The sequence below is a fragment of the Pyrus communis genome, chromosome 10 (genome assembly GCF_963583255.1).
Source record: "Pyrus communis chromosome 10, drPyrComm1.1, whole genome shotgun sequence".
NCBI classification, from domain to species: domain Eukaryota; kingdom Viridiplantae; phylum Streptophyta; class Magnoliopsida; order Rosales; family Rosaceae; genus Pyrus; species Pyrus communis.
Genome location: NC_084812.1, coordinates 3943816 through 3967563, shown reverse-complemented (window position 1 = coordinate 3967563; position 23748 = coordinate 3943816). Strand labels below are relative to the sequence as shown.

The 23748-nt window shown below is 36.0% G+C and overlaps 2 protein-coding genes across 9 annotated transcripts in view; both read left to right on the top strand.

Annotated features, from left to right (window-relative positions):
- LOC137747328 (putative disease resistance protein RGA3) overlaps positions 1-19291 on the top strand; it is a 93485-nt gene extending 74194 nt beyond the window's left edge. For all 8 annotated transcript variants that reach the window (XR_011069940.1, XR_011069939.1, XM_068487426.1 and 5 more), the window contains 2 exons: positions 18367-18426; positions 18519-19291. The gene's annotated coding sequence lies outside the window, so the exon portion shown is untranslated. The remainder of the gene's footprint in view (positions 1-18366; positions 18427-18518) is intronic.
- Positions 8852-23748, top strand: part of LOC137747331 (putative disease resistance protein RGA3) — a 31961-nt gene continuing 17064 nt past the window's right edge. The window contains exons 1-4 of the mRNA XM_068487433.1: positions 8852-10044; positions 14373-16639; positions 16734-16901; positions 17083-17169. Of these exons, the coding sequence (XP_068343534.1) occupies positions 8911-10044; positions 14373-16639; positions 16734-16743 (3411 nt within the window). The 5' untranslated portion in view covers positions 8852-8910 and the 3' untranslated portion in view covers positions 16744-16901; positions 17083-17169. The remainder of the gene's footprint in view (positions 10045-14372; positions 16640-16733; positions 16902-17082; positions 17170-23748) is intronic.

The following is a 23748-nucleotide window of genomic DNA, read 5'->3' as shown; positions in this document are numbered from 1 at the left end:
TATGTGGTGTACCATTGTTCCGATCATAATAAAAATTTCTCACGAGAAAGAGGGGGCGGAAAGAATTAACAAAATGTACTTAGCTAAAGGGTGGAAAAGTGTGTCTAGCAACTTTTTATAAGATTATGAAGGGAATGAAAGTTGAAAGAAAGGAAGCACTTTGAAGGGAGTGAGAAAAAGAAGGGCGCTTCACTAAAAGGGAACTGGGAAGGGTAATTTGAGATTAGAGGGTTTGGAAGTTGTCTTTAGAAAATATGATCAATGTAAAAGAGATAGGACCTCACTTTTATCGTAAAAGGATAAAAAAATAGATAATAATTCGATGAATGAGACTTGTTTAAAAGTGATAATTATCAGTGAGTTCTATGAAAGACTCGAATATTAACAGAAATAAAACAAAGTCAATGATATAAATATAAAATATAATATAAATAAAACAAAGTCAATGATAGAATTATATGATATAAAATTATTATATATTGTGATCAATTTAATCATAATCATCACGCAATCAGAACCAATCAACAAATTGGACTGACTTTCGTAATGTCCTCCGACAATGAAATCAGGATGCGAGTTCTCAAAATGATCAAATGCAATAGTTAGCATATATACCAAGAACATATAAAGATGTTACTTCCCTTTTGATGTAAGCCTGATGGTTCTCAATATATAGTGGCTTTTCCGCAGATCGTGAATTCATATTTGATCAAGGTTGTAGTAGTATTTCAAGTAGCAACCAAATTCTACTTTAAAAGACAAAGAACACGTAATATTTTCTTATTAGACCAAATTAAAAAGTGAATAAACAAAATACTCACTCATAAATACCTAAGTATTGTTTTTTTTTTTTTTTAAATTCTATTATTGTACTGAAGTTTCTTAATAATCTTAAACTTCTTCCCAACAAAACACCAACGAAGGAATAAAATGGTGTCCACAGAGCAAACGAAGGGACACATGGGCCTAGCGGCTTCAATGTGTCCCTCTAGTTGTCTAATATATTTTATGCAGCTTGACACAGTAATGTTAATTAATTCAATATTTAATTATATATGCAAGTAGGAAAAAATATATAAAGTTTTAAGCTTTATAGAATAGGTTTGTAGTTTCCGATCATCAAAAACTTAAAAAATAAAAAAAAATTTAAAAAAACTAGGGAGGTCAAAATTTTAAACTAAATTTGTAAACCAAATAATATGTCACCAATAAAAAATAAACACATTAATCAACACTTAAATAACAATCTAATCATCAACATCCACATCATTTGGTTAACAAAATTTGGTTTAGAAATTTGATATTCCTAACATTACCCTTAAAAAAAAAAAATCTAAGAATAAAACACATGGCTAATGCATCTGGCGACTCTCAATCATCCCATGTTCAAAACTTGGTGGGTTAAAAATGGATGTGGGATCTCTTGTGCAGTGAATTAGTGTAGGATGAATACTAGTTTATATTGATATTTTCCTTGACTTAATCATTTTGATCAAATACTTTGAGTTTTTATTCTATTTGGCATGCTCGCAACGCTGTTCGTTTTCATGAGGAGGTTGTTTCCATCAATTATGTTGTAAGAGTGATTAAATTTCAACTCCTTGAAATTGATTCTCTCAATTCTGGCTATATGAAGAATTTTGTGAAAGAGCTTTGCATTCTTCATTCTATTGGTGTTTGTGGACGTCCTACTAAGGCTCCAAAAATTATTGAGTTGTTGTGGCGCTCGCCTTCTCAATCTTGGATCAAAATAAATATTGATGGTTCCGCAAGAGGTTCCCCTGGTGTGGCTACATTTGGTGGTATCTTTTGGGATTTTACGGGTCATTCTCTTGGTTGTTTTGTGGGTTCAATAAGCTTGGCCTCTTGTTTGGATGCCGAATTACGCGCTGTTATTCATGCTGTATCTTTAGCTTGGTATAAAGGTTGGCATTCCTTATGGATTGAATGTGACTCCTCACTAATTGTTCATATCTTCTTTCATCATCTTCACCTTCTTTGACATTATCCCTTGGAGACTTTTGGTCAGTTAGCATAACTGTCGAGTTTTACTATCCTCCATGCAGGTTCAGAATTCTCATATTTTTAGAAAGGGTAATTGAGCTGCTGATTGTTTGGTCAATTATGGTGTTGATCACCCCGGTGTTCATTAGTGGGATTCATGCCCTCCTTGTGCTGCAACTACTTATTTCTCACCTTTCTAACCTTCCTTGTTATAGGTTTTGCTGAAAGAGGTTTTGAATTGTTGTTACGAATTCTTTAATGGTCTGGGTTTGGCCTCATATCCCCCTTGACATATTGTATTTTTCTTGTTTATCAATAAATTCTCCTCAAAGTCACTTCCATGATAGCAATCCTGGAGTGGGATGGACTTTGCGGCCAAATTTAAAATAAAATGAAAAGTACTTTGGGTTGTGTCCCTGACTTGTACGGTAGGACCACACTAGCCATAACAGGAACAATGTTTGAAATGCTTACTCTAGAAAATACGTACGATGGCTTGACCAAATAGCTCTTAGTTTGAACATTGCATGATCGAATGATTGATGCACACTAAGGGCATCTCCGTGAAATAAGGATTATGTATGTGCCGTGCAAGTTGTGCAGCATTAGGTTACAAAGCTACACTGTCTTATACGTTTTTCTGCATTTTTGGTCGGGACATTGTCGCAGGTTTTAAATACCAGGTAGTCCTTGGGCTGCAATGTGACAAATAGAGATGAAGATCTCAACTAGTTTCCTCGTCTTACTGCTCTGTGCAAGAGTCGTTCATGGAGAGTGCCGAATAGGTTAGCATTTTCTTTAACGAAAGCAAATGGTATTGCGTCCTTCAAATTTATATTTTTTATCTGCTTATAAGTTATTTTTTTAGCTCAGATTCAAGCAAGTGCAAGAAGAACATTGTTGTTCCAATATTTGGATCATTACTATCAGCAGTGGCCTCCTTCTAGTTATAGTGCTCATACTGGCATGGAAGCTTATAAGACTAAGAAAACCAGGTACCATTTTATACAATTGATACTTATTTAGTTAGAACGGATGCTGATATTATGGTGTAGTGACATTCCTATCCAGTTAGTCTGAACTCATGTCTTTTTGTCTACTTAAGCTGCAGATGGAGAAAAACGTAACAAAATACCTTTAGCATCAAAGAAGTCCCAGTTTACTTATGATGAGGTTTTAGAAATCACCGAAAACTTTCAAATTGGCATAGGGAAAGGAGGATTTGGGATTGTGTACAATGGCTACTTGAAAGATGGCACTCAAGTTGCGGTTAAAATATTTTCTCCATTGTCATCTACAGAGGTTTGACGGTTAAAGTTTAATTCCTCGGAATGCAAGTTAAATGCCTTGTCTTGTTGGTTAGGTTGTTTCAAAGGGGAAAAAAATCAAAAATTTTGGCCCAAAACAGCTCTGAGGAATGTAGTTTGAGGGTGGGAAAAAGGGAATTTTGGGTTTGCGGGTCCCCCCTGGGGGGATAAGTTTTCAAGTGGGCCAAGGCCCCCAGCTTTTATGCGCCAGCACGTGAAACAACCCCACGCGGGCCTCACGCGAGTCAGCATAGGGTGGAGGAATTCCTTGCAGGCGAGCACATGGAAAGCAATGGTCCCAGACCTAGATTGGCGCGCCATTAAAATTTAGGGACAGAGATCTACTCCGAATCTCTCCCACAAATCATAGGGACCCGAAGATCTGGACTATTGAAATTTGATACAACGGTTGCAATTATTATAGCTTTTAAAAGAGCATTCTATTTGTAGCTGTTGGATTAAATTTCAATATCCTAGATCTCTGGATTCTTAGGCTTTGGTGGGAGAGATCTGGAGAGGATCTCTTTTCAAAATCCAGCTGACACTTCTCTTGGGTTTTGATCCAATGTGGTGAGCCCAGCTACTTCTATTTTTAAATCCAACGACTCAAATTCAATTTAATCAATTTTAACGGTAATAAAATAATTCAACAGCTCAAAAAGGGTCAAAATAATATGTTTAATTAATCCCATTCAGGTCCAACACCAAAATTACTTCAAAACTCTTTAAAGTTCCAACCATTTGTTTGCTAATCCATAAAAAATTCAATTTTCACATATTTCGCTATCAAAATTTCTTCTTTTTTCTTCTTCGGAATTTGAATCTTTTTACATCAAAAATTTTGTAAAGCTAAAACAAGATTGATTATACAACAACTAATTCCAAAATTATTAGCCAAAAAAAAAAGAAGAACAACGAAATACAAAGTTTAACAAATTATAAAGTTGAGGGTGGGAATTATAGATCTTTTACACGTTGGAGGAAAAAAAACTGACTACTCTCAAACGTATAGATGACTAGTTGAAAATACGAGGCTATTTTATGAGATTTTAGCCCTTAAATTGGAGATGGTTTTAGAGATTGATGAGCTCCTTGTTGCTGCAGGTTGAGCTTTTGCCGAGAATTCATCATAGAAACTTAACCTCACTTATTGGATATTGTGATGATACCAACAACTTGGCACTTAAATAGTTAAATACGGGTACATGCCTAACGGAAACTTAAAAGAATCTCTCTCCTGTATGTAGTTCTATATTTTATAAGCATTGTCATCCAGCAAAGGGTTTCAAAATATTGAAGTGTCATGTTAATGGCTGTAGATGCAGATAGAAAGCTCACATATGACTTGGGAACTGAGACATCGGATAGCATTAGATATTGCGTTAGGTTGGTACTTCGTGTTATTTTGTACGCCAATATATTTGCGTAAGTTCATGTGCCTAATTCAACCCATGTATATTGTGAAATTTGGCTCACAGGGCTGCATTACTTGCATAAATAATGCAATCCACGTATTGTGCGCAGAGATGTAAACACTGCCAACATTCTCTTAAGCGAAAACTTGGATGCAAAAATAGCAAATTTCAGTCTGTCCATGGTTTTTTCCAATGATAATAAGATTCATGTTGTGGCATCGGTTATGGGTACAGTGGGGTATATTGATCCTGAATATGTTTAGATTTCATGTTCTTAGAATTTTGGTCATATAAAAAAAACAAAACAAAACAAAACAAAACAAAGCTATGAGCGATTTATGATTATTTTTTTCTTTTTTTTACAAGAAACGATAGCGTAATATTTCATTAATCAGCACAAACAATTACAAGGGTATCATTGGGTACATTGCTCCAGTGACCAATAAATTGATCTGGAATGAATTTGCACAGACAGATAAATAAGAGTAAACATACACTAGCCAAGCGCATAAGTGTTACCAGTACAAATATGTCATAATAAACGATAGCCTCAATAGAGACAAGCAACCACAATAGTCATCGCTAAATAACGAAGTCACATAAAGTCATCGCGTTAGAGCGAAATCACATCAAGTCAGATGAGACTACATCACACATCGCACAAAGACGAAGACCAATCTAGCCAAAACAACAGCGCCACCACGGTGCACGTAAGGCGAGTGGAACACAACTAGATTACACCGCCGTTGGTCAGCTCATCACAGTAGGGGACGAGGCACTTAGGTCCATGCCACCTACAGATTCACAGGACAGTGGGGGTACCGTCATCCACACATCGAAAACCATAAGAGTAGCCGCAACAGACAGCGGAGCCGCCAGGTTTCATTATGGAAGGTTGAATGAAAAAATTGATGTTTATAGTTATGGGGTAGTTCTGTTAGAGCTAATCATAGAAAGTGATGATCTTGACCACGTAGTGGAGTGGGTGAATCCTGAGTTCCAGAATGGAGATTTAACAACTACTTTGGATCGAAGGATTCGAGGAGAGTTCGATGTGAATTCGGTTTGGAAAGCATTAGAGACAGCAATGGCATGCACAACTTTCACCTCCCAACATAGAGCCACCATGGGTTTTGTGCTGTGCCAATTAACACAATGTTTGGAAATGGAGGTGTCTAGGCATGGAGAAAGAACTCCAGGCTAAAATGAAGAAACTCGTGGTACGATTTCACAATACCATAGTTCACCTGGAGTGATTTCCATATGTTCATATTCCACAAATGCAGGTTCCATGACAGCACCATTTGCTCGGTAGCTATTTAGGCTTTAACTTTGCTGGCTCCTACACTATTGTCTGAAATTCTTTGTTTAGTACGTTGTTAAGCTTTTTTTATCCATTTAAGTTTTATGATTTGGTGCATAGTTTCTCTGTTTTCACATAAATATTTTTGTGGTCTTGCTCTGTTTTCACATAAATGAATTTATATTTATGTGCATAGTTTCTCTGTTTTCACATAAATGAATTTATATTTATGTGGTCTTGATCTGCTTTCACCTTTTTATCATGTTAGAACAACTTCAATAGAGAATCTAAACAAAGTCTTTATAATAGTACAATCTCTAAATATAAAGACAAAAAGTTTTTACAGAGTCGAAATTAGAGTCTTTAAAATATTCCAATATTTTTTTTGTCAAAAAATATTTCAATATATAAAAACTAGCTAAATACTTCAAAAGAAAATCTCAAATGTGAAAATTGTATAGTGGGCCTCTGTTGATTTTGTGTAGAAAAGTGACCCAAACCAGCTGGTTTTTTGTCTTTGCTGCACACCAGCTGGTTTTTTGTCTTTTACCTTGTTTGTTGATCCCACCCACGTGAAATTTTCATTTTGGTTTTTCACGTAATTTTTTTTTAATTGTTGAAAAGCGAAGGGTAGAGATATTTTTTTGGTTTGCCATACATGAATAATAATTATTCAATATTTTAGATTTTATATTAATCTGAAAATTACACTATAAGAACTTTTCATAAAAAAAACAATATTTTTTTTTTTAAAACCCGAATATTTCTTTAAATTCTTTAAATAAGCTTTTAGAAATAGTGATGAAAGTTCCTAAATAAGGATCCGGAGAGCATTTTTGTCCATTTTATCTCAATTTAATGTAAATATATTGTTGTATGAAAATATTGTTCAAACTAAACCATCCAAGAAGTTGTCATTTAATATTATGATCTAACGGTATTTTTTGTACTTATAAATAATAGGTCTTAAGTTTGAATTTCATGAATGACGAGTTCGATACAAATTTATACTACACCTCAATCCAAAAAGTTTTGATTTAACTTTTAGCTATGTATGTATATCGTTGTACAAAAATCAATCAAAGAAGTTTGGTATGACTTTTATAATGAAAAAAAATGCAATTTTAGGCTGAACTAAATCAAACTATAATTAGTTTGGTTTGATTTCGTTGAATTTGACGTATTTATAAACCACTAAAACCAAGACCAATTTAAACGCTTATGTGTAGTGTTGGAGACAAATTCCTAGCGTTCGATTGTAATAGCTACCACATTTTCTTGTTAGGTTTAGGTTTACCGTGGTCAATGAAAAGGGTAGAAATACAAGTGTAAATTACTAGCCAATTCGATGTACAAGAGACAAGTTTCTAGCTCGATTGTGTAAAAGAAAACACATTTTATGTGAAAATCTTATTTACACAACTATTTTTATTTCTGATACATTTTTATTAATTTTGTATAATTATTTTTTTTTTTCAATTCATTCAGTAAAATTAAGAATGAAAAGTAAAGTTAAATATATAAATATCACTGCCTATGCGAAATCATGTTGAAGATGAAGTGACAGGACCGGGTAGGGTTGAATAGTCATCAGTACCAAGTCCTGACAAAAATCCATGGAAGACCAATAAATATTGACTAATCAAAATAATTTAATCCAATAAATGAGTCACCGGGTGAAAAGTGCTCAGACTCACCAAGCCAAGTTCACAAGTGTAAAGTGGCATCAATTATAGGGGTCCTATCATCTTGATATGTTTCTCTCATCGTCTTATCCACATCTTCTATCTTTTATCTTTTATCTATACTATATATATTAAGAGGATATCCATTATTAACTTCTTTTTTTCTATTTTTTTCAATTTTACTTTCACTTTTGAGAAAAATGAGGGTAAAATAGTAATTTTGTACCTTTTGATACAATGATAATCATATTTCCATTTTTTTTAATTTGTCATTACTTTTGATACATAATATTTACATAAAAAAAGCAACATGGTAATTATATGAATAATGCTAGGTAATTAATTTTTAGAGCATATTTGCTAACAAAATGGGTTTATATTTTTGTCCCTTTTTAAAAAAAAAAATTTACAAATGATATTACTTACCCTAAGAGAAGAGGTATGAGCTTAACAATAATGTTGTTCAACTTTATCTTTAACAAGAATCGAACTTAATATCTCTCACTTACAACTAAAAAAAAAACTATTAAATCATAATACTAAGTAACATAATATTCTTTTTTATCTTTTCAATTGAATCCTCGTTACTTTATTAAAGTCGGCCACCACTATTGAGTAAAGTTGTTTAGAAAATCCTCATTACTTTATTAAAATCGAAAGAGGATCCCCTCCTGAGCATAGGATGAGGATTCTCCTGATCACGAAATTCAGACCGTTCAATTTTAATTCAACGGCTCTAAACAGGGGATTCTCTAAAAAGTTATAGTAATTGTAACCGTTGGATTAAAATTGAACTATCCTGATTTTGTGATTAGAAGAATTCTTATCCTATGCTCAGGAGAGGATCCTCTTCCATTAAAATCGGCCTCGACTATTGACTAAAGTTGTTTAGAAAATCCTCGTTACTTTATTAAAGTCGGCCTCCACTATTGACTAAAGTTGTTTAGAAAGAATCTTTGCTGATAAGAAGGGTTAATATTGCTCTTGAACATTATGTTGACGCTCACAGGTGTAAAGTGGCGTCAATTATAAGGGGTCCTTTCTTCTTATACCGCATTTTCTTGAATCATTGTTAATTAAGCCTTTCATTCATCTTATTCGCTCTTCTTTGGCTTTCTCCCAGTTCCTTGGCTTCCTTGGCTTTCTCCCAGTTCTCTGCCTTCTACTACTCTCTAATCTCCCTTTGTCGCACGAGTATGGATGTGCTACAAGGTATCATCACTTACCCGGTGGAGGGAATACTGAAGTCGGTCGGTTCACTTGCTGCTCAAGAAATCGGTCTTTTCCGAGGATTCAAAAAAGAAGCAACTGAGCTTGCTGTATCGTTAGAGGAAATTGAAGAGTACTTAGGCGATGTTGCCCACCAACCACATGATCGGGGCGTGGCAGTCAGAAACTGGGTCAAGAAACTGAAAGACGTAGCTCATGATGCCGATGACGTCTTGGCGGACATCAACTACGAAGTTCTCCGTCGTAAAGCAGAAATTCAAAACCACATGAAGAAGAAGGTACTTAACTTCTTTTCGCTCTCCAATCCCATTTTATTTCGTCAAAAGATGGCACACAAGATTAAGAACATCAACGCGTCACTGGCGGTTCTCAAGGGTGATGCATCTCGGATTCACTTGGTTGCAAGGAGAGTAGATCAAACCCCGCCTCCAATTATGAGGAACAGAGAAACTGACTCGAGATTCGGTCAGTCTGATAAGATCATTGGAAGGGAGGAAACTGAGTCGGATATCATTAAAATGTTGATGTCCAAGAATCAGGAAAAGAACCTTTCGGTTATGGCCGTTGTGGGAATCGGAGGACTCGGAAAGACGACTTTGGCAAAATTAATATTCAATGATGATGCTATTCGTACGCCTTTTGATGAAAAAATGTGGGTCTGTGTATCCGACACTTCTGACGTTAATTCGATACTAAATCGGATGTTAGAATCCCTTAAGTCAGACAGGACAGGACTTACAAGTCGGCAAGCATTGCTGGATGACCTCACGGAAAGGTTGACAGACAAGAGATATATTCTGATACTTGATGATGTTTGGAATGAAGAGGAGAATTTTTGGAGGGAGTTTATGGATTGTTTGTCGAAAGTCAATTCTGGTCCGGGAAGCGTTGCCATTGTTACTACCCGTAGTGCTAATGTTGCATCAATCATTGAGACAATGCCGAGGTGTGATTTGAAGGGCCTATCGGAGGAGGATTGTTGGTCTTTATTAAAGGGTGAAGCATTTCCAGATGGTGATGCTTCTTCTCTAGATTCAGATCAAGTGCGCATTGGAAGGGCCATAGCTAAAAAGTGTGCTGGTGTACCATTGGTGGCAAAGGTATGCATTCATATATTATTGTATTAGGGTTTTTAGATAGAGGCCCAAAATCATAGGCTACATTTTAAGTGAGTCCAATTATGTTTTTTTGTTCGAACTACTACTTTTTATGCCTATTTCACTCTAAAAAATAGCAGATAATTGAACTCCTAAATAATGCATCAATTACATAATTTTAAATTTTAAATATTTATATGGAGCCAAAACATACAATTATCTAGGAAACCTGTGAGTCTGTGACAGAAGTAGATTAAAAAATCATGTGTTATAGGTAGATAAATAACATGCTAAGTAGAGGAAACCTTCCATAAAAGAAAAAATTAGGAGACCTACATCACAGGTAGATAATCCATGAGCAAAAAAATTGAATAAAATACAAAACATATGATACGTGAGGTAAAAACTAAAAAGATAAGTAACGCACCACAGAAAATGAAGAAGATTTCATGATGCAATAAATTCTAATCAAGAAAATGTTTTAGAACAAAACGAAGGAGATAGAAGACGAAAGGAGAGTAAAAACAAAACGGAAAATAAAAAGGTGAGGAATAGCAAAACGTTATGCATAAAGTCGTATAAACAAATGTTAAATTATAAACTATACAAATATGGAGTAATTTAATTACATCAACAGTATTACTATAAATTTCTTAGAGGAGACAAACATAGAATTGGCTTTGAAATTTTGCTCGATTTCTTTCCTCTATTTCTTTGAGCGACAGAGGTTTGAAGTCAATAAGATTGAATAGCGAATTAACCACACAAACAGAAGAGACCCTATCAAACCCAACATAATTGTTCTCCAAGACCCTAGTGACCATGCATGGTCATCCACCGTTTGATCTTAATCTAACGATTAGTGCTCAGTTAACTTTTTTTTTTGTGATTTTTTTATATTGTTGGATTAAGATCTAACAGTAGTTACAACTATTTTCTTGATGATTGGGGTTCAGGAGAAAGATGATGCTAATTGATAACGATTATAAGATTTGGTCCTAGTGTCATTAAAGCCAAAATGTTTTAATCATAGAGAAAGATGCTAATCGATAACGATTATAAAACAAACTATTTTCCGTATCAAGTTTTGTTGCAATTGAAGATAGGTAGTAAGGATACCATATTTAGATCTTATGATGTAGCGATTGATAGTTAGATTGTTTATTTAATGATTTAAAAAATAAGTTCAACCATGAACTAACACATCATGTGATATGTGAAATATGATTCTAAGTAGTTGGTCTTTATAGCATCTATTCCATATCCCATATTAAATTAATCAATCGAATGGGAATAAAAACTTCTTGGGTCTTGAACGATGAATGAGTAGTTTAGAAATAAGTTTGTAATATGCGACATTAATTACACAGAAAAATGGGTCGCAATAGAAATGCATCCAAGACATACATTACTAGCTTCCTTTATAAAGGATTTGTACTTTGTAGAATCCGATTCTGAGATATCACATGACCGACATGTGACTTCAGAATGTCCCTACCTAACTGTCATATCTCGTTTCTAAGACATGGCAAAAAACAAACCAACATGTCAATAACGTAGTAACTTTTCTTTTATCACATGGTTGTATCTAACCTTTATATCTCATGTACTCAAAGACAAGATTAAGCCATTTGTAGTTCACAATTCTTGTAAGTTTTAAAATTTCTCAAGGCATTAATTGGCAAGAAACGTAGATGGAACTCAACGAGCATGGCTCACTGGATGCCAAACTGCTTAAGGCAACAATTTCACAACTAGGATTGTCATTTCGCCAATCACATATATCACAATGTTTTCCAACATAATTTCAAAATTACAGCAAATAATTGGTTCAATGATTCAAAGATGCATAGTTAGTAGTTACGTTAATTAACCAACAAGATCAAGTATCAATTCATGAAATTTAATAAAACAAATTTATGCATTTCCCTACTTAGATTCAAGCAGTACTGTAACCTTAATTTACAAATGCAAATGTCTACCATGAGCAATTTCTATTAACAAGAATCTAGGGTTTTTGACTAATTCAACGAAACTGAACAAGAGATGGGATTCTAGACCACTCAACGAAAACACACTAGGAAGTCATCGTACATCGCGGATTTATCAATCACAACTACTCCTTACAATCCTAGGTAGGTAGTAACCATCCCATCGCGGGTATACCAAGCATGATCACCCCTAAAGTGCATATAGTTCGCTGTTGCGGATGTACCAAGTAGAACCATATGCATAACCTAAACGTGTAGGCAATGATCACCCATAGCATATGTACCAAGCATGACCAACCCTAAAATGCGTATAGTTCCCCATCACTGATATACCAAGCAAAGCCATAAGCATAATCGAATTGTATAGGCAATGATCACCCATCACAGCTATACCAAGCATGATCACACATTGCTGATTAACTAAGCAGAAACCTATCCTATGGTACTAGGCAGTAGTCACCCATTACAGATGTATCAAGCATGATCACATGTAGGATTTATATGGTCCCCCATCGTGGATTAATTAAGCATAACCATAGGGATAACTTAATTGTGTAGACAGTGATCACTCATTGCAGATATATCAAGGATGATCACCCTTAGAATGCATATGGTCCTCCAATGCAAATTAACTAGTCGGAACCATAGGCATGCATTTAATAGTGTATGCTCCCAATGCAGTATAACTTGGTAGGACCACCTATGAAGGTAATGTAACTAAGTAGGCAATGACCCCTCAATGTGGATTAACTTGGCGGAGTCACCTCTAAAATACATATGGTCCCCCACTGCAGATTAACCTAGAAGGACCATAGGCATACCTCTAATAGTGTGGTCCTCCAATGCGTAAAATTCTATAGAATTTGAAATTATAAACAAAAAATTATATTTTCATATCAAGTTTAATCCGAGTGTCAAAAAATTATAGAATTGAAGTCTAGGAAAACAGGACTCTCAAACCCAATAAGATTTAATCCAAGTGTCATTAAAGCTTAATTGTTTTAATCATAGAGAAAGATGATGCTAATTGATAACGATTATGACCCAAATTGTTTTTCATATCAAGTTTCTCTTTGCAATTTTATGCCAGGGAGTAGGGAAACCATATTTTGTAGACCGCATGATGTAGCGATTGATAGTTGGATTCTTTCTTTAATGATTTGAATAATGAGTCCAACCATCAACTAACACATCATGTGGTCTATGAATATGATTGAAGTAGTTGGTTTCTCTAGCATTACTCTGATATCCCATATTAAATTAATCAATCGAATGGAAAAAAAAAACATCTTGGTTTTGTCAAATACGTTTACCTAAAATAGGTATTAAACGATTAATGAGTAGTTCAGAAATAAGTTTGTAATATGAGACATTAATTACACACAAAAATGGGTTGCCAGTCGAAGACATAGATTGGTGGCTTTCTCCATAAAGGATTAGTTTGCAGAATTAGGGTAATGTATCACTATGATTTTTACCATTCTACTCTTAACGGGAATTGGGCTAGGTCATGTTTGAGTATGATTTCGAACTCAAACAAATTCAAAACGTTATCCTCATTCATATGAGTTGAACTTAAAACATTTTAGTTTGCTAATATAAGTACAATTAAATAATCAATCGCCATTATAAAAACCCTTAACTTGGTATATTTAATTTTGTCCGAACATTTTAAAAAGAAAATTGCATGAAAAACATAATAATGAGCTATTAAAGGATCAATTTGTTTATAATATATATATATATATATATATATATATATGTTTGTATATTTCAACGATTTAACCGTCTATTTTTATGTCTTTTCTCAAATATCATCTCTACAAAAATCACCCAAATCCGAAGTCGTATAACCGTTTGATCAAATTTAGTGTTTTTTTAGTAAATGGCGAAAGAATAGTTCGCTCTATGCTCACCGCGCGGCTGTGTAAATTTAATGTTTCTTTATAGTTCGCTATAAAAAAATGTGGATCAAAACGCTCCTTCAAAATACTACCTTCCTAGTGCATTGTTACAAATTGTTCAATTACTCGGTTATCATAAGTATTAAATTTACACTTATATTTAAATGATCTAATCAGGTATCTTTGAGTTTAATTCCAAGACTAATTCTTACTTGGCTCGCAAGTCTCCTTGGTATTTCTCTTCTAACAAGCAAAAATATTGGAGAGCAATCTTGCAATTCTAATCGATACAAAACGAAGTTGAGTTTAATGCATCTTTGTTTTGCTCATCACTCTATTCAAAATTCAATGAAGCTATAATTTGGGATTGTTATTTTGCTAATCACCTTTTTATATTATAACATATATAGAAACTAACAAACTTATGTATCAACAGGTTTTAGGAAGCCTAATGTGTTCTAAAAATAGCACGCGTGAATGGTCGTCAATTCTAGAAAGTAAAATATGGGAATTACCAAATGAAGATCAGAAAATCATGTCAGTCTTGGAGTTGAGTTTTGATAATTTAACACCGTCATCATTGAAGCAATGTTTTGCATATTGCTCAATGTTTGTGAAAGATTCTGAAATTGAAAAAGATGAGTTGGTCCAGCTCTGGATGGCTCAAGGATATCTTCATTCTTCTCCCAACATAAGTATGGAGGATATAGGTAATAAATATTTCAATATTCTATTGCAAAACTCTCTATTTCAAGATGCTAGAGAAAAGTACGGCACTACCATTTGCAAGATGCACGATCTGGTGCATGATCTTGCAGAAAAAGCATTCAAATCTGAAAGCTTGACGCGAGACTTGGATCAGATGGATGATGAGATTCAGCATGTTGCGCATATTTCTTCCACTACAATTGAAAGAATTCCAATAGGGAGTGTTGAGAGATTGCGGTCGTTGTTTGTTGATTGCAAGGTCCCTAGTAACACCTTTCAAAGGTTTAAAGGTTTACGGATGTTGAATTTATACAAGGCTGAAGTAAAGGAGTTGCCCAGTTCAATTGGAAAGTTGAAACGCTTGAGGTATCTCAACATTTCCTCGACAAGAATAAAAGAACTCCCCAAATCTATTGGCAAGCTCTATAATCTTCAGACGTTAAGAATGTCATATACAGACATTAAAACGTTTCCTAGGGAAATGGAAAATTTGATCAACTTGAGACATGTTTATTTCGACAAGGATGTGGAAGTTCCATTTGGGATGACAAGATTGACTCATCTGCAAACGCTACCTTGTTTTAAATTGGATAGAGCAAGGCGTCATAGACTTGATGAGCTAGGTGGGTTAAATGAACTGAAAGGGGAACTAGTTATTGGATCATTGGAATTTGTGAGGGACAAGGAAGAAGCAATGAAATCAAAATTAGTGGAAAAGGCAAACCTACGAAAATTGATATTAAAATGGGGGGAAGAAAGAAATGGCAATTTTCTTGACGAGGATATTCTTGAAGGACTCCAACCACACCCCAACTTAGAAAGCTTGACGATTGAGGAATTCAAGGGTACTAAATTTGCATCTTGGATGATGAAAAATTGTCGAGTAACCAATCTCCGTCATTTGAGAATTAGGAGTTGTGAGAAATTGTTGAGCTTGTGTTGTGGGTTAGAATATTGCAACTCACTTGAGACGGTGGAAATTGAGGATTGTGGCAATCTAGAATCCTTCCAAATTTCACCATCCCAATCTCTTCAAGTGTTGAGGATCAAAGATTGCCCAAAGCTAAGATGCACTTCAATTCAGAGTCTGCCCTCACTCCGTGATTTGGTTATTGAGAGATGCACTACTCTCGAGGAGGACTTGTCTTTAAACGGTTGCACATCCCTCCATGAATTGAGAATTAAAGACTGCGATGGATTCACAAGTATACTGAGTGGGCTCCATTCTTGTACTAGTCTTCGCAAACTGGATATTAGTAAATGTCGAAATTTGAGGACTTTGTCGGGTCATGGGCTACAAACCCCCGTCTCTCTTGAGCATATGCAAATATGGGATTGCCCTAATCTAGAGGCTATTCCCAGTTTAGACAACCTCACGTCCCTCACTTATTTGGATATTTGGGAATGTGATGGATTAATAAGTCTACCGAGTGGGCTTGCATACTGCACATCTCTTACCCTTTTGGATGTCAGCTGCTGCGACAATTTGATATCTCTGGCGGATCACAACGTGTCCAGCTTACAATCTCTATCTCGTTTGGAATTATATAAATGTGGGAAATTACAATATTTGCCCAAGGGGCTGCACTCTCTATCTCGTTTGGAAAAGTTGTCTCTCGGTCCATTCTACGAGGAGCTCGATTCTTTTCCGGATTTTCAGGTCCCATCGAAACTGAAAGAATTAAGATTGTACGGGAGGCCTAAGCTCAAGTCTCTGCCTCAGCAAATTCAACACTCTGCTTCTCTAACATCTTTGTCCATTTCTCGTTTCGATGGTCTGGAGGCTCTTCCAGAGTGGTTGGGCAACCTTACATCTCTTACTAAGTTGGCAATTCGGCAATGTGAGAACCTGATGCATCTGCCTACGGTCGAAGCTATGCAACGCCTAACCAATTTACATAAGCTAGAGATCCGACGGTGTCCCCAACTGGGAGAAAGATGCGCCAAGGACAGCGGCCCAGAATGGCCAAAGATTTCTCACATTCCAGATCAGAGGTAATTTTTATTTTTGGAGCCCTTATTTTTATCTCCAATCAATTATGCATGTATATTTTGTTCAAAATTCTTCATTCACTCTCGTTTTCTGCAGTTTTTGGTGATGATTCAAAAGGCTCTTACCAGAGTGATGACGGAACCTGTCATGAATCGACCATCTATCTATTCACCGTTGTGGGAATCTCAAGTATCTATCGGCACTGGGGAAGCCAATCCAAATTTTACTGTTGCGTAAAATTTCTGGCATTTCCCAGAGTCAAGTGTAGGTTTCTTTCCCGAAACAGCAATTCATGATTTGTTCTCTTCTATTGTCTTTTAGCCTCGTGGAAGAACATTAATTTTTTTTGCAACTGTTTACGAGTGTGCGGTTATTCTGTATATGTTATAATGTTCAAATATGTTCTAAGGCATGTTGCGCATGGTTGTTACTTGTTATGGTGCAGATATACTTTTGTACAAGGTTGTGTTTCTTCTCACTGTGTGCACGTCCTCTCAACTTACACTGTTTTATTAGACCAATTTTATGGAAGGTAATCTGTTTAGTCAATATGTAACTTCTTTGTTCAAACCTTTCATCCTTAAATAAAACCATGTCAAGTTATCTAGAATACATTAATCACAGATAAATTGGATTTGTATTTCAGCTCACTTAAGCATCCCCAGGTAATAAGGATCATGTATGTACTCTGCAAGTTGTGCAGCATGAGTTTAAAAATCCACAGTGTCATACGTTTTTCTGTTTTTTTGGTCAGGACATTGTCACACATTTTAAATACCAGGTAGTTCACAGGCTGCAATGAGACAGTGAGATGAAGATCTCAACTGGTTTCCTCGTCCTACTGCTCTGTGCAAGTTTCGTTCATGGAGAGTGCTGAATAGGTTAGCATTCTTTAACGAAAGCGAATGGTATTGCGTTCTTTAGATTTATATTTTCTATCTGCTGATAAGTTCTTTTTAGCTCAGATTCAAGCAAGTGCAAGAAGAACATTGTTGTTCCAATACTTGGATCATTACTTTCAACAATGGCCCTCCTTCAAGTTATAGTGCTCTTACTGGTCTGGAAGCTGAGAAGAATAAGAAAACCAGGTACCATTTTATACCCTTGATACTTATTTAGTTAGAAACGGCGCTGCTACTATGGTGTAGTGGTATTCCTATCCAGTTAGTCTGAACTCATAACTTTTTGTACTTAAGCTGCAGATGGAGAAAAACATAACAAAACACCTGTAGCACCCCTGTAGCATCAATGAAATCCCAGTTTACTTGTGACGAGGTTTTAGAAATCACCGAAAACTTTCAAACTGAAATTGGGAAAGGAGGATTTGGGATTGTATACCATGGCTACTTGGAAGATGGCACTCAAGTTGCGGTTAAAATACTTTCTCCATCGTCAACTGAAGGAGCTAGGGAGTTCCAAACAGAGTTTTGACAGTTAGGATTTTAATTCCTTGGAATTGCAAGTGCCTTGTCTCGTTGGTTAGAGATTGATGGGTTCCTTGTTGCTGCAGGTTGAGCTCCTGATGAGAATCCATCATAGAAACTTGGCCTCATTTATTGGATACTGTGATGAAACCGACTACTTGGTACTTATATTATATACGAGTACATGCCTAAAGGAAACCTAAAAGAACCTCTCTCAGCTATGTAGTTCTATATTTTATAAGCATTGTCCTCCATCAGAGGGGTTTCAAAATATTGGAGTGTCACGTCAATGGCTGCAAATGCAGATAGAAGCTCACATGTGACTTGGGAAATGAGACTTCGGATAACACTAGATATTGCGTTAGGTTAGTGCTTCGTGTTATTTCATACGCTAATATATCTGCACAAGTTCATATGCCTAATTCAACTTATGTATATTGTGAAATTTGGCTCACAGGACTGTTTACTTGCATAAGGGTGCAATCCACGTATTGTGCGTAGAGATGTAAATACTGCCAACATTCTCTTAAGTGAAAACTTGGACGCAAAAATAGCAGATTTCGGTCTGTCAATTATCAAAGGTTGAATGAAAAAAATTGATGTTTAGAGTTTTACTGGCCAACCTGCAATCATAGAAAATGATGATCTTCTCTACATAGTGGAGTTGGTGAATCCTGATTCCTGAGTTCCAGAACGGGGATTTGAGATCGAAGGATTTGAGATCGAAGGATTTGAGGGGAGTTTGACGTGAATTCGTTCTGGAAACCATTAGAGACAGCAATTGCATGCACAACTTCCACCTCTCAGCAGAGAGTTCTGTGCTGTGCGTTAACAGAGTGTTTGGAAATGGAGGTGTACATCTAGGCATCGAGAAAGAGCTCCATGCTCAATTGAAGAAGCTCGTGTTACGAGGTCACCATACCAGAGTTCACCTGGAGTAATTTCCAGATGTTCATATTCCACAAATGCAGGTTCCATGTAAGCATCCTATTTCTGCTGTTGCAGCCAAAAGAAGGGGAGGCAGTTGTCATTTTGGTCATCAACTTCCAAGATAATAGTGACCAAAGACTTAATACCAATCATCTTTCTCACTACTCTTGAATTATCATTCACATTCGCCATCCGTCAATAATGTTTGAACTTTTGATTATCTATACTTTGTGGTATTTATCTATCGTAAATTCATCCAACGGCTATGATTCTCAAATAAAGAATCATATTTTGTTAATACATATTATTCCTGATGTGGGGTTTTCTTCAATCCATGTAATGGGACAATATCGACACTATTAACAACATACGGAGGGAGAGGCATAGCCAATTAGCCATTGTTAATTTGTCAAATTGAGGATAAAATTCTAGTTTAAAGCAACCGGACCACCTGATCCCTATGGCTTGGACACTAAAAAAGCACTATATCTTCCTGATTGTGAGGCCTACGATACACCAAATTATGGTCCCACCCCTCCTCTATTAAACTTAGCTCTGGGGTTTCAGACACAAGAACCTAGAAATTCTTTCGTCTGAAACATGGAGGTGTTGGAAGAGGGGAGTGGAGTCATTATGTAGAGTAGGTAAGCTTTAATGTTTCTAGGACCGCATGGACATGTGATTCGGATGCCGGACTCCAAACGCTAGCCAGAGGAGGATGAGGAAGAGAGAAACTAGGACAACAAGCTAAAGCAAACAGTTGAAAATTTGACAGATGGATAATAAAGAGGAATTTGGATCCCCTCCGGACATTAGTGTCCAGAGCTGAAGGATTAGAAAATTTGGACCCTTTGTGTGAAAGAGACGTTGAAGTCTTTAGATTATGTAAAGTGAGGCAGCATATGAGTTAATTAGTATTATCGAATTCCATTTAAGTGGTCCAAATTACCTGTTGGTTGAGCTTCGAACCATAAAATCCGTATCTGTCCATAAAAGAGGTTTAGAAAGCTTGACTTTGTATGACTGACGCCATATTTATTTATTTTATTTTATTAAAAGAAAATTAATGAAAAGTTTAAAAAAAAAAAAAAAAAAACTTTAGTTGTTCAAAAAAAAAAAACTTTAGTTTTAATGAAAAATAACAAATAAAGATGTAGTCAATAGTACTAGGGAAAGGTAAAAAAGTGATTTTTCGTTAAAAATGAACAATACCAGGAGTATTTCGTTAAAATTCTTTTTTTTTTAATGAGAAGGAGAGAATGGTCAATGTTGGTGTTTGAGGAAGCACGCAGGTTTCATCCATTTGGTCAAATTGACATGTATACATAATGAAATTGTGTGGTGACATCGGTCATGGACAGAGCGGGTTATCTTGATCGATAGTATGTTCAAATTTCTGTGTTCTATTAGATTTTTTATCTTGTTATAAACACAAATGTATGAACAGTGAGTGGTTTATTTGTGATTACATTTTTTGGTTTGCAGGTACTATAGTTATATCAAGGGTTGAATGAAAAAAATTGATTTTTACAGCTTTTCTGGCCACCCTGCAATCATAGAAAGTGATGATCTTGTCCACATAGTGGAGTGGGTGAATCCAGAATGGGGATTTAACAACGAATTTGGAACGAATGATTCAAGGAGAGTTCGATGTGAATTCGGTCTGGAAAGCATTAGAGACAGCAATGACATGCACAACTTCCACCTCCCAGCATAGAGCCACCATGGTTGGTTTTGTGCTGCGTCAACTAACAAAATGTATGGAATGAAGGTGTCTAAGCATCGAGAAAGGACTCCAGGATTTCACCATACTAGAGTTCACCTAGAGTGATTTCCATATGTTGAGGTACACTTTTGTACAAGGTTGTGTTTCTTCTCACTGTGCGCAGGTTCTCTCAACTAGCACAGTTTTCTTAGACCAATTTTGTAGAAGGTAATCTGTTTAGTCAATATGTAACTTCTTTCTTCAATCTTTCATCCTTAAATAAAATCAGGTCGAGTTATGTAGAATACTTTAAACACAGATAAATTGGATTTGTATTTCAGCTCAATTAAGAAGTGCAGTGCAATAAAAACTTGGACGCGTAAATAGCAGATTTCGGTCTGTCCAGTGTTGTTTTCAGTGATAATGAGACTTGTGTGGTAATGTCGGTCATGGGCAGAGTGGGTTATCTTGATCCAGAGTATGTTCAAGTTTCTGTGTTCTCTTAGATTTTTTATCATGTCATAAATACAAATGCATGAACAGTGAGTGCTTTGATAATACTTTTTTTTGGTCTGCAGGTACTACAATTATCAAAGTTTGAATGAAAAAATTGATTTTGAGAGTTTTACTAGCCAACCTGCAATCATAGAAATTGATGATCTTGCCCACATAGTGCAGTGGGTGAACCCTGAGTTCCAGAATGGGATTTAACAACTATTTTGTATCGAATGATTTGAGGAGAGTTCGATGTGAATTTGGCCTGGAAAGCTTTAGAGACAGCAATGGCATGCACAACTTTCACCTGCCAACATAGAGCCACTATGGGTTCTGTGCTGTGCCAACTAACAGAGTGTATGGAATAAAGGTGTCTAGGCATTGACAAAGAACTCCAGGCTCAAATGAAGAAACTTGTGGTACGATTTCACCATACCAGAGTTCACCTGGAGTGATTTCCATTGGTTCAGATTCCACAAATGCAGGTTCAATGACAGCACCATGCTAGGTAGCTATTTAGGCTTTACCTTTGCTGGTTCCTACAAACTATCTCATTCATTCCATGTTCAAAACTTGATGGGTTAAAAATGGGTGTGGGATCTGTTGTGCAGTGAATCAGCGTAGGCTAAATACTAATATACATTGATAATGTCCTCGACTTAATCACTTTGGATCAATGTTTGAAATGTTTTGACTAGAAAATACGTTGGCTTAACCAAATTGCTCTCTTAGTATGAACATTGCATGATCCATTGATTGACGTAGACTAAGCATCTCCATGTAATAAGGATCATGTTTCATGTAAAGTTGTGCAGCATGAGGTACAAATCCACACTGTCACATACGTTTTTCTGCTTTTTTGGTCGGAACATTGTCACGTGTTTTAAATACCAGTTAGTTCATAGGCTGCAGTGAGACAGAGAGAAGAAGATCTCAACTGGTTTCCTCGTCCTACTGCTCTGTGCAAGTTTCATTCATGGAGAGCACTGAATAGGTTTGCATCTTCTTTAACGAAAGTGAATGGTATTGTGTGCTTCAGATTTTTGATGTGCTTATAAGTCCTGTTTTAGTTCAGATTCAAGCAAGTGCAAGGAGAACATGGTTGTTCCAATACTTGGATCATTGCTGTCAGCAGTGGCCCTCCTCCTAGTTATAGTGCTCATACTGGTATGGAAGCTGAGAAGAATAAGAAAACCAGGTACCATTTTATACCTTTGATACTTATTCAGGTAGAACCGGTGCTCCTACTATGGTGTAGTAGTATTCCTAACCAGTTAGTCTGAACTCATATCTTTTTGTCTACTTAAGCTGCAGATGGAGAAAACGTAACAAAACTCATGTAGCATCAGACGTCCTAGTTCACTTATGACGAGGTTTTAGAAATCACCAAAAACTTTAAAATTGAAATCGGGAAAGGAGGATTTGGGATTGTATACCATGGCTAGTTGAAATATGGCACTCAAGTGTGGTTCTACATCGTCATCTCGAGGAGCTAGCTCAGCTAGGGAGTTCCAAACAGAGGTTTGACAGTTTGAATTTAATTCCTTGGAATGCAAATTAAATGCCTCGTCTTGTTGTTAGAGATTGATGAGTTCCCTGTGGCTGCAGGTTGAGTTCCTGATGAGAATCCATCATAGAAACTTGGCCTCATTTATTGGATACTGTGATGATACCAACAAGTTGGCACTTATATACAAGTACAAGCCTAACGAAACCTAAAAGAATATCTCTGATCAGGTATGTAACTCTATATTTTACATAGCTTTCTCCTCCAACAGAGGGTTTCAAAATATTGAAGTGTCACGTCTATGGTTGCGGATGCAGATAGAAAGATGCACCAAGAACAGTGGCCCAGATGGCCAAATATTGGTCATATTCCAGATATAAGAGGTATTTTTTATTTTTATCTCCAATCAATTATTCATGTATATTTGGTTCAATATTGTTCACTCGCTCTCGTTTTCTCAAGTGGTAAGTGTTAACCAAACATATTCCTTGCTTAGTTCAATCGGGACTGGTACGAATCTGAATAAAGAAAGATGCAACCTGCCCGACTGGCCCAAGATTTCACACATTTCCGACAGTCAAGTGTAGGTTTCTTTCCCGGAACAGTAATTCATGATCTGTTCTGCTCACTTGTCTTAGTTCCATTTGGTTTGCAAAATCATAGACTATCTAGCCTTGTGGAAGAACATTAATTATTTTGCTTTCATAATATTTTTTGGAACAGGACTTTAGGCTTTTGTGGAAATTAAGCTTTTAGTCCTTTATGTGTAATTAGAAGTAAAATTGCAAGTGTTTACAGTTCATGGCCATTCTGTATAACTTGCAACATTCAACGTGCATTCGAATATGTTCTAAGGCGTGTTGCGCATGGTTGTTATGGTGCAGATACACTTTGTAGAAGGCTGTGTTTCTTCTCACTCTGTGCAGGTTCTATCAACTAACACAGTTTTATGAGACCAATTTTGTGGAAGGTAATCTGTTTAGTCAATATGTAACTTTTTTCTTCAATCTTTCATCCTTGAATAAAATCATGTCGAGTTTTCTAGAATAT